Source organism: Globicephala melas, chromosome 12 (genome assembly GCF_963455315.2).
Source record: "Globicephala melas chromosome 12, mGloMel1.2, whole genome shotgun sequence".
NCBI lineage: Eukaryota > Metazoa > Chordata > Mammalia > Artiodactyla > Delphinidae > Globicephala > Globicephala melas.
This window is the reverse complement of record NC_083325.1, coordinates 60,869,496-60,881,807: the sequence shown is the minus strand read 5'-3', so window position 1 is coordinate 60,881,807 and position 12,312 is coordinate 60,869,496. Positions and strand designations below refer to the sequence as shown.

At 38.3% G+C, this 12,312-nt stretch overlaps 1 protein-coding gene across 3 annotated transcripts in view; it reads right to left on the bottom strand.

Moving 5' to 3' along the window:
- The window catches only part of EIF2AK2 (eukaryotic translation initiation factor 2 alpha kinase 2), a 38,270-nt gene that overhangs the window by 6,946 nt on the left and 19,012 nt on the right, over positions 1-12,312 (bottom strand). For all 3 annotated transcript variants that reach the window (XM_030857922.3, XM_060309055.2, XM_030857924.3), the window contains exons 11-15: positions 11,087-11,203; positions 9,445-9,625; positions 5,930-6,058; positions 1,116-1,217; positions 3-56 (exon numbers count right to left, since the gene is read on the bottom strand). In XM_030857922.3, the coding sequence (XP_030713782.1) occupies positions 3-56; positions 1,116-1,217; positions 5,930-6,058; positions 9,445-9,625; positions 11,087-11,203 (583 nt within the window). The remainder of the gene's footprint in view (positions 1-2; positions 57-1,115; positions 1,218-5,929; positions 6,059-9,444; positions 9,626-11,086; positions 11,204-12,312) is intronic.

Sequence of the window (12,312 nt, the reverse complement as noted above, 5' to 3'; positions counted from 1 at the left end):
ACTTCTTTGTTGTCAAATACATCTGAGAAGGTGCCATCCCTTAGACCTTTAAGAATCTAAAAATTAAACATACATATTCATTAGGAAATTATTCACTTTGGAGAAAAAACAAACTTAGGAAGCACTAAAGCTGGGGATACCCTAAATCTGGGATGTTTCTAGATCTTTGAAAAATCTCGTTAGCCAAGAAGCAAGCAGGAATCCTCTCCTCCACCCACCCCATGTTATAACCATCCTGAACATTACAGCATGTTGAAGTGTTAAGAGCATCATACGAATTATCTCCCTTCATCCTTTTTGGAACCCTATGCAATAGGTACTTTCATTATTCCTGTTTTACAGAGAAGAAGGCTGTGGAATCCAGGTGAGTCCCTTTTACTGAGCTTCAGACTAGGATATCCAGTTGCATGCAGGCTTCAGTGGCTCCCTGCTGCTTCCACAAGAAAGTCCATATTCTTGCCTCAATTTAGCCCCAATATATCTTTCCAGTACCATCAACCACTACTTCCTTGACTGATATACTCCAATAAAAATGACACCGGCCAGCTATTCCCAAACACACTTTTCACATTCCTGTCTCCACATGGCCTTCTTTCCAATCTGGACTATTAGAAGTCAACCAGTCCTTCAGAGCTCAATTTAAATGTCTCCATGAAACCTAAATCCCTACAGCTGGCAAGACCTCCCTCCTAGCTGTTTCCATTAGACCTCATGCCTTCTCCTAAAACATTTACAGCATTGTCTTATGTTACCTTTCCTCCTAGAATATAAGCTCCTTGAGAACAAGGCTTATTTATTTTCATAATCCTTGGAGCACGTAGCACAGGGTCTTATGCAAAGCAGGCAATCAAAACAATTTTACAGAGTGACTCAATTAGGAAGAAACAGCTACAGTTTTATGAGATGTACACACCTTCCAAAGAAGACCAAAGTTTTTGATCTTTAACAAAAAATACTGGTTGCCCAAACATGAAAGGGATAAAAATTCATATTTCATTTGCAGTCAGCACTAATATGCCCCAGCCCATCCTGGAGGCAATAACTGTTTTCAGCAGCACTTTGGACATGACGGCCAATAATATTTGTTGCTTAATTCTTTCTGTGAGATTATTTACCTTCATTGTTTCTATCGCAGTGGAACATATGTGAAGAAGTTCTGCAAGAATTAGTCCCAGAGCAAAGATGTCCACTTCATTTCCATAGTCTATACAAGCAATCTGAAGAAACCAAAGTATATTTACATTTGTGACTCATCTGATATAAACATCCATGCCTTCTAAAGCCAAAAAAGTTATCTGACCAAAACGTATCACACAACAATGTATGTTTATTAGCAAGATGTGTGGAGTCTGACTGCCCAGGTTCAAACCTCTGTCACTAAATAGTTGAATCACCATCAATGTGGGAATAATCTCAACCATAAAATGGAGGTAACAATAGTTTTAACCTCATAGCTTAACTGCAGGGTTAGATGAGACGAGCAGGTGAAGCAGTTAAAATCGTGCCCAGTAAATCAGCTGTATGCAAATGTTCATAGCAGATTTATTCATAATATTCCACAACTGGAAGCAATCCAAATGTCCATCAACAGAAAAACGGATGAACAAATTGTGGTATATTCATACAACAGAATAGTATTCAGCCACAAAAAAGAACAATCTGCTGATATGAGCAACAACTAGAGGTTCTCCAACAGGCATTACTTTGAGTGAAATAATCAAATACAAAAGAGTACATACTATATGATTCCATTCTTATTAAGCTCAAGGACAGGGAAAACTAACCTATGGTAAAAGAAATCAGACCACTGGTTGCCTCTGGGCAGTGGAGAGGAGTGACTGACTGGAAAGGGGTCTAGGGGAATACTCTAGGATGAGGAAAATGTTCTACATTTTCATAGGCTTGCAGGTTTCACAGGTCTATGCCTTTGTCAAAACTAAAAAAAAAATGTACATTTAAGATCTGTGCATTTTATGGTGTATAAATTATTCCTCAATAAAATGTGACAATATAGGATGCAGGAGATATTTTAGAGAGTGGGAGTTAAAAGGGAGCTGTCAGTCCCCTACTGTCTTCTACCTTCACACTTTGCAAAAAACTTATGTTTTTATGCTGAATGGTCCCCAAAGGAAGAGGTGTGTTCCTTCTTCATTCTAGACTCTCAAACCATCAGACGGCTCACTGTATTTTTTTCTTAGATGACAAAATAGTAGGGGTATTTTGAAAGATATATTACCTTTCAGTAAAAAATTATCTTTAAAGGGCATTTATAAAAAAAAAAAAGATAGGACAAACAACCCCAAAAGATGAAAACAGACAGTAAGCAATCAACCAAAAAAACAAACAAAACAAAACAAAAAAGCCCCACCTACTACAGTAATGAGTCTATATATAAGCCAAACATTCATGAATTGATAGCTGTACAACAATATTCATAGCAGCAATACAGCGATACTCAAAGTAGCTAAAAGGTAGAAGCAACCCTAATATCCATCGATGTGACAGATTAACATAATGTGATATATCCATACAATGGAATATTATTCAGCCTTAAAAAGGAAGGAAATTCTGACATATGCTACAACATAGATGAATCTTGAGGATACTATGCCGAGTGAAATAAGTTAGTCACAAAAGGACCAACACTGTGTGATTCCACTTATAAGAGGTCCTTAGAGTATCCAAATTCATAGAGAAAGTAGAATGGTGGTTGCCTGGGGCTGGGAAAGAGGGGAATGGAGAGCTATTCAATGGGTCCAGAGTTTCAGTTTGGCAAGATGAAAAGTTCTGTGGATGGATGGTGGTAATGGTAGCACAACAGTGTGAATGTACTTAATGCCACAGAACTGCACACTTAAAACTGGTAAAGATGGTAAATTTTATGTTATGTGTATTTTACCACAATTAAAAATAAATATATTTAAAAAATCAGCAGCCTCACTAATAACCAATAACCCATTTTAATAGCAAAACATGATACATATCCAGGGAAAAGCTTTAAAAATATGAACAATATTCATAAAGAAAAAACACATTTTCATTGAATGTTTTCATTGAAGAATATAAAAGTGGCCTTGAGGTAGAATATATTATTGCTCCCAATTGTGCACTGGCCTCCCAGAGAGAGCATGACACTTCTCCACCATGTGCTTGTCTTGAGCTGGCCAATTTGCTCTGGGCAATGACTTTCAGTGATGCCACTGAGGAGCAGAATCTTAAAAGCCATCACAAGGTTCTGACACTGCTTTCTGCAGTGAGGACAGAAATACTCAGATAGGGTTCTTCCTTCAGCCTGGGTTCTAGAATGAAGGAATCACGTGGGGCAAAACTGGGCCAAGACTGCAGCCATCACACCACGTGAGCAAGAAATAAACCTTTGGTGTTGTGTATGCCACTGGGAAATCAGTGTCATTTGTTACCATAGCATAGCCTGGCAAAAGCTGACTGAGGAGGATTTGAATAATTGGGAGAAATATACCAATTTCTTGGAGACTTCTTGGAGAAGAAGTCTCAAATATATAAAGATGTCAATTCCCCTCAATTGAATCCTTAAATATAATGCAATTGCTATCAAACATCAACACCAGTTGTGGAACATGACAAACTGATTCTACAGTTTATTTGGAATAGTAAATGTGAACACTAAGAACATTTTTTTCTTCCAGTTTCATTGAGATATAATACAGTACTGTATAAGCTTAAGGTAGAACATTTTTTAATTGAAGAATAATGTCCTGATACTTATCAGGACATTATATAATGCTATAATAATTCTATAATGCTAAAATATAAAACATTTTATAATGCTATAATAATTAAACAGGATGATATTAAAGAGGAAGAAAATTAAATAAATCAACTGGACAGAATAGAGTCCAGAAACAGATCCATAAGTGTGTGGGAATTTCATATATGATAAAATAGCATATTTATATTGTGTTAAATATATATATATATAATTTACCGTTTTAACCATTTCCATTTGTACAATTTAGTGGCATTAAGTGCCTTCACAATGTTGCATAATCATCACCACTATCTATCTCCAGAAATTTTTTCATCACAAACAGAAAATGTACCTATGAAACAACAACTTCCCATTCCTCTCTCCCCTCAGCCCCTGGTAACCTCTGTTCTACTTTTTGTCTCTATAAATTTTCCTTAAAAGAATATTTTAGATCATTAACTATTTGATATATGGTGATGGGGCAGTTTCATACCCACATGGGGAAAATCAAGTTATACTCCTTCATATATATACAAAAATTAATTCAGCTAAAGTATCAATAAAAACACGAAATATTTTTATAATCTTGTGGTAGGAAGGACCTCCAAAATAAAAATGATTAACCCAGAAGCCATAAAGAAAGTATTGAGGGACTTCCCTGGTGGCGCAGTGGTTAAGAATCCGCGTGCCAATGTAGGGGATACAGGTTTGATCCCTGGTCCAGGAAGATTCCCACATGCCGCAGAGCAACTAAGCCCATGCACCACAACTACTGAGCCTGAGCTCTAGAGCCCGTGAGCCACAACTACAGAGCCCGTGTGTCACAACTACTGAATCCCACGCACCTAGAGCCCATGCTCCGCAATGAGAAGCCACCGCGATGAGAAGCCCGTGCACCGCAACGAAGAGTAGCCCCTGCTCACTGCAACTAGAGAAAGCCCGCGCGCAGCAACGAAGACCCAACGCAGCCAAAAAAAAAAAAAAAGATTAAGCTACACCTCATTCATCTCAGTGACCAAAACTGCAGTCTGATAATTCCATAGTCTGACTGAGAGTGTGAGGGAGGAGGCGGCATTCTCGTACACATTAGTAGGAGAACATACTAGAGTCACTTATTTTGAATGACAATTTCACAGCATGTATCAATTTTTTTTGAATTTTTGTATTTTATCTATTTTTTATACAGCAGGTTCTTATTAGTTATCTATTTTATACATATTAGTATATACACGTCAATCCCAATCTCCCAGTTCATCCCACCCCTGGCCACTTTCCCCCCTTGGTGTCCATATGTTTGTATGGACATCGGTGTCTCTATTTCTGCCCTACAAACGGGTTCATCTGTACCATTTTTCCAGGTTCCACATATATGCATTAATAGTATGTATCAACTTTGAACTGCACCTGTCATTCTAGTCAACAATTTCAATTCAAAGAATCTATCATTGATTATCATCGAAATATTTGTTTTTAGACTCAAAGATAAGGAGGAAGACACATAACATGTCTATAAATGTAAAAAGTTGGAAACAATCTAAATAAATGCCCATCAATAAGGCAATAGTTAAATGCGTGCCGGTATATCTATACTTTGGCATACAATACACTTGTTAAAAATAATGTGTCAAGGGCTTCCCTGGTGGCGCAGTGGTTGAGAGTCCGCCTGCCAATGCAGGGGACACGGGTTCGTGCCCCGGTCCGGGAAGATCCCACATGCCACAGAGCAGCTGGGCCTGTGAGCCATGGCCGCTGAGCCTACACGTCCGGAGCCTGTGCTCTGCAACAGGAGAGGCCACAACAGTGAGAGGCCCGCGTACCGCAAAAAAAAAAAAAAAAAAAAGGTGTCAAATCTATTTGTACAGCTATGGAAAGATTATGATATACTGTTGAGTAAAAAAAAATTAAGTCACAAAATGACATTATAGTATCTTGTAAAATGTATTTATGTATGTTTTTATGTAAAAAGTCTCTGTAAATATGTATTTTTATCTGTATATTTTTTATAACTCAAAGAAAATGATCTAAAAGGATAAACCACAAACTCTAGTGAGAAGAGTAGAAAGGAAGGGTAAGGAGAGCTTTCCATTTTTATTCTATTTACTTCTGTACTGTTTTAATTTTATGAGAGGTGCCTATTATTTTTATAGTTAAAAAAATGAAAGAGATAAAAATATATATCAACAGAAAGGAAGGGGACCTCACCTGTTCTGGGCTCATGTATAGCCTAGTTCCCTGTTTACTTGTCCGCGCGTCATCATTTTTCAGGTATGTTACAAGTCCAAAGTCTCCAATCTTTATTTGGTTCGTCTCTACTAAAAATATATTACATGGCTACAGAAAAAAAATTTTAACTTGTAAGTACCAATTTGACAAGACTTTTATCACACATCCAAATCATATTTAGTAACAGCTATTTTTATATTTACTTATAAGGCATTTACTCTTACATAGGTAAGCCCAAAACAGGAAATTTATTATTATCGGTCTTTAAAATGCTAGCTGAGGAAGTAAGGACTTTTTGGCTGAGAGCAGAGAAGGCTTGGGGCATAGCTGCCTTCAAATATCTTAAGATAAGTGGAAGGTGGACTCACTCTGCCTGGTCCCAGGGGACAGATCCAGGACTAGAGGATGAAAACAACCACAAGATTTGCCTTAATATATCCTGATATACTAATCGTGTGGTCCAAAGAATGGGAGTTAGAGAGTTCCCCATCCTACGAAGTATTCAAGACAGGGCTGGACGCCCACTTGGTGGAAACATTGATGGGGATTGAAGTAGACACCCTTAAGATCCTTTCTAATTTTGAGATTCTCAGAATGAGGCCATTCCCAATAATGCTGCAGAATATCATATGCAGAATTTCCCCTGGAGCCTTCCTTTACGTCTATTTCTCCAGGCGTCTGACAACTTCTTCACAAACGTAGCCCATCTTTTTTTTTTTTTTAATATCTTTGAATTGATACAGCCACTATGGAGAACAGTATGCAGGCTCGCCCTCTATCTTTGAAGGCATATCAAGTTAACTGGAAGCTGATGAGTAGCACTGAAATATTTTTTTTCCACGTAATTCTTTAAGCAGATTGAAAAAAAAAAAAGGAATAGAAGAACCGAATGACAATTCCACAACTTTGTAGAAGGTATTGACCAATATTCTAAAGACCATGAAAACATGAAGGTTGTTGATGAGGAAATTAATATTTTGCCATTCTTGAGAAAGCTACTTTCAATGCAATGTTGGGCTATCCACACACGCACACAGACTCAAGGAGACAACACTTAGGAGAGGGCCTAGTAAAGAAACTGAAAGAGAAGAGACCGTAAGCCCAAGCAGGTTGAAAGAGCAGCTTCGAAGAACCAGCCTGAAAAAGCCCATGCAGAAATCAGCAGTTAGATTAGAACAATTAATGGTTAGATTGGAACCTACCGCCAGTAACACGGACGGAAACCTGTAGACTTGTGGGGATGTAGAGAGAAAATGTGCCTCTGCTGTATTCAAGTTACAGTGTAGGAAGATGTTGGGTTTGCAGGTACAACTGCTGGTCCCACACAAGGCTACAGCCTGGCTCTGAGAAATAGGAGGTTGCATTTACGAAACTGTCTAAATATATAAGCTGGATGGGACTGTCTAATAAAAATATTAGATTGCTTGTTTATAGTTCATTAAAAAGAAAAAAACATGATGCCACATTTTGTCTAATCAGTTATGGTATGACTAGGCAAAATGTTGGATGGTAGAACATAAAAAAGGGTGCGAAAAAAAAAAGGGTGCCAACTGGGAATTCCCTGGTGGTTCAGTGGTTAGGACTCTGAGCTTCCACTGCAGGGGGCCCAGTTTAGATCCCTCGTCGGGGAACTAAGATCCCACAAGCCGCAAGTTGCGGCCAAAAAAAAAAAGGAGCAAACTTTATCCAGGAGGTACAGGAATAAGGGCTGAAGCTGACTGAGGGGCCTGGGCCGATTGGGGGACTGAACTCCTCAGGCCCTAAGCCGTCACTCCACAAACCTCTGTGTCCATCACCAGCATTTTTGGTCTGGTTCTTAAGGTAAATGCTGGTCGACTTTATAGAATAGGGGCTTTATTGGGTAAAGACTGTTCTCTGGCAAAGCCACCAGGAGCAGGTATTTTGCAAAGCATCACAAAATAAGGTGCACACCTTTGTTCATATCTCCTCTCAGATATGAGAAAACAGTAACTGTAGCAGTGAAGCTAGGAAGTTGAAGAAGATGAAAAGAAGGCTCAGTAGTATTAAAGTTTGACCTTTGAGCACCTGCCGACATAGAGCAAACATTCTCTGCAGACACAAGAAAAGATCACTCCCCGACACGGAGCACAAGCAGTGCGGAATACAGGAGGGAACTGGCAGACCAGGTGGTGGGAGAAGGGAGCACCGATCAGAATTTCATTAACTCATCCTGACAAGGGTCTGGGAGGTAACACTCAAATTGCTGAGTAGAGGAAATGACTGTGTAAGTAGGTAATTTATTTGCAAATGATTATATAAATAGATAATTGTGTTTAATTTCTTATTTAACTCTACGATTTATTTCGAAGTGTAGGTATAGCCATTCTAAATGTAACCTTTTGAACAGAGTCATTATATCATTCCAACTTCAAAGAACACCTTCAGATACTGTTAAAAAAAGATACTGGAACGAGGTAGACTCCTACTTGAAGGCATCAGACATCCAGCCCCCGGGCAGACCAAGGATGCAATACCTCTTAAGGGCCATCTTTTTCTACCTAGGCCAAACAAACAACTATGTACATGGTTGCTTATTTTTCTCAAGGAACTTTTTGCTTTGTTTCTCATTCCCGGCTGTTTTAGACAGGTGGGATAAGCAGAGAGTCAAGGTCCACATAGACAAGGTGCTTCTGTCTGATCCAGAGTGACTGGGAAAGGCTCATAAAGGAATTGGTACCAAAGGGGACAGGCAGAGAGTGTCCAATGCAAGAACATGAGCAAAGATTCGGTGACAGGATTCAGCATGGCCAGTCTGTGATAAGCATAGGCAAATCACAGGGAGTATGGAGGAGAGACTGAAAGCTCTTCTGTCTCTCTTCTTTCACTTTTGAGGAGGAAATGGGAAAACTGCTCAACTAGACCATAAAAGAAGCTAGGAAGCCCGAAGAAAATGAAAATACAAAGATATGCTACATGTTCCAAGGTTTGGGTTACTGCAATTTTCCAATCATGGGGCACAGATGTCTAACCAAATGCCAAGGAAATTCTAGACTCTGGACCTAGTGGCTGTGACTGCCCTCAAGAGTAATGACTGAAAGGTTAAGAGACCCATGTTCCCAAAGCCAGTTACCAGAGTCCCTTCTGCCTCTCAGACAAGCCTGAGAAGCAGTAGAGGCAGGGACAGAGCAGCCAGCTGGCTGTGCCAGCCACAATAATTATTTGCACAAGTGTTCAGTATACTAAAGCTCTTAGTGTTTACAACTGGGGTGTGACTCTCAGCCAGGATGACAAATAGAACCAGAAGTGAATGAGCTTCTTCCTGTGGAGCTCAGTGTCTCCATAAGTTTACAGCCCTGGAGACCTTCTGCGTGGTTCTATAGATTGGTATTTGGGGCAAGTGCTAGATCCATTCTAACTTTAGAGGATCAGAGATGTTATTTCCTCATGACTGTCAATCGATTCTAAAACTAAAGAAGATAGACTTTTAAATTAACTAATTTATCATTTCCTAACAAAGTACTTTTTCCACTTACCTTAAGGTCTCTATGAATTAACTGTTTTGAATGTATGTAATGCACTCCTTCTGTTATTTGTTCAAAGAATCCCAAAGCCAAACGTTTGTCTTGTTCCTTGCCTCTTCTCCTGTCAATCCATTGCTTCAATGTCCCTTTATCACAGTATTCCATTTGGATGAAAAGGCACCTAGTCTTTGATCTGGGTATAAAACTCACAGTATGTTAGAAGTAGCAATACAAATAAATTTATTAAAAAATACACTTAAAATTCCATTGAAAAAATTGCACCTTCTTAAAAATGCCAAAATATGTCTCTAAACAAACCTAAATATAACAAATTTGAATCAAAACATTATAACCCAGTCTTTATTTAAATCATAAATTCCCAGGTATCCAAAGCTTTGTTTAGCTAAGTTATAAAGTAGCAGCCTGCCCATTCTTTGTTGCTGAAGGTCCTTGATTATCTTTGCTAATAGATAGGAATAGAAGCATAAATACAATGGAATTGCAGAAAACCAAATTTCATTAATATATACAGTAATTTTGAAACATTTTAATTCACCATTGCTCTACTGAGCATCTATTTTGTGAAAGGCACAGAACAGGCATCTAAAGATAAGAAAGTGAGTTAGACACTATCTTTGCTGTCATGAGGATTATAGTTTAATAGGACAGAGATAAAGGAAAAACAAACCTAAAATAATAGTACGTAGATAAGAATTTAAGAAAAGTGCCAACAAATTGCTATGAGGTATAGCAGGGAGGACTGATTTTGCTAACCATGGTTTTTTGTTTTGGTTTTGGCTTTTGGGTTTTTTCCTGAACTAAGTTGGCCTCAATACTAATTTAAATTCTTTGAGCATATATTGGCTAGAAAATAGAAAAAGGTAGCCAGGAATTTGCTGAAAGCTGAAGAAGTCTGTATGTTGATGGTACTTCTGAAACCGATGATAAGGTTCTCAATTACATGGTGTGGAGACGGTGATGAACAGGCCCACAGTGGCCTCAGGATTATACTGAAAGGACTGTCTCCAAGAAACAATGGGTGACTTTCCAAGGGAGGCGCCAGCTCTTTAAAACCCTTCAGTCCCTTTGCAGTGGCTTATCTGAGACAAATCGTCAGTAATGCAAGGTTTGAGGGGAGGGAGCCCCCGTCACAGCTCAGGGTCTTGGAATTATTTTCACTGCCCACCACCTGACCGTAAGGGGTATAACTGCATTCAGAAGAGGCCCCTTGACTGCACCCTGCCAACCAGGTGAGAGGGACAGAAGAGGGCTGGCAGTGGAGGAAGGAGGGGAGCCTCCAAATGCAGCATAGACAGCAAGTTCAAACCTTCTTCACAAGACTGCGTTTATGGCCTGGACTGAAGTCAGGGCATGGGAGCAAGCCTGTACCTTAAACAACAGAGTCAGGAAAGCTAAACCTGAGATTTCAAAAACCACAGAGGACAATTAAAAAAAGGTTTTTTAAAGCAAGTCTGGAGCAAGAAAAAGACTATTCATTGTCTCCTTACCTGTAGAATGGAGGCATAACAGTGTCTCAATGTTTCTGGCTGTGATTATTAAATGTAATAATTAATGGCCTTACCCAGTGGCCCACACATAGTAAATGACTGTTTCCTCTATCCCATTATGACTATGGGAATTTCCTTTTAGTTACCTTGAAGAATTTATGCTTTGCTCAGGATCGTAATCAAGCCCATCCCAACAACTGTGGTAGTGAACGATATTTGCATGATCAAGCATTGCCAAAGCTTTCACTTCACGCTCTACCTTCCTAGTTAAAAGAAACAGGGAACACAAAAGCGTCAGTATCCATCCCTGATAACAACAACAAAACGCCTCGAGCAACAGCAGACAACTACTTATATTCCCTTATTAAACAGTCACCATGGTTTCCACACTGAGTTTTAGAATGCAAGCCAGCAGTGCTCAAAAGGAAAGAGTGAACACACAGAAAAAACACAGCTGTTCTCACTCTCAACATAAGAGAAAAAAACAGTAACTTAATTATTCTAAACATCACAGTTTAAAAGTCATACGTAGTAGTCTGTGAACTGCCAGTGATGGAATTTTTTTTTCTGGGGGGGAGCTAAAAAAAATCATCCACTATGTTTTATTTAGACGTGTTAAAATCAATTTGGATTTCATAAGCAAACCCCATTTGGGCAGAAGTGGTAGGTAACACAAGCAGCATGAAGAATCTAATTCAGAATTTTCAGTGTGTGGCGAAAGTACACAAAGCGGTGATCTATGCAGAGAGACTGAAATTTCATTGCACAATGTGGAAGCTTTACAGGGATGTGTAGTCAAGAGCTATGACAATTCTATGCCAAATGGAATAAATAAATTTGTGATTTCAAGGATGAGAAAATAAGCAAACATTTTATAATTTCTTTTTTTAATTTGAAAAGTTCTATATGATGTAAAATTTATAAAAATAAAGAAAAAAATTACTCATGTCAACACAATTCTAACATAATCATTTATTATTTTAGATTATTTATTATAGTCTTTCTTCATATACATGTTTACATATTTGTAATTATAGGGTATATTTTTATCCTATTTTTTTCTATATAATGTATTAGCTTTAAAATTTTCCTGATTATTATACAATCTGTATAACCATCATGTATAAAGTTTTTAATGTAAGATTTCAAAAGTATAAAGAAGTAGAGGAAATAGTAGAATGAGCCCCTACCTGGCCATCACTGTTTCATCAGATAAAACAGTTATTAACTCCTGGCCAATCTTGTTTCATTTATACTCTTACCTACTTCCTCATCTTCCCCCTGGATTATTCTAAAGCAACTTTCAGCATCATACTATTTCATGTATAATATTTACAGTACATAACCCTCATTTTTAATGACTGCAAAATAG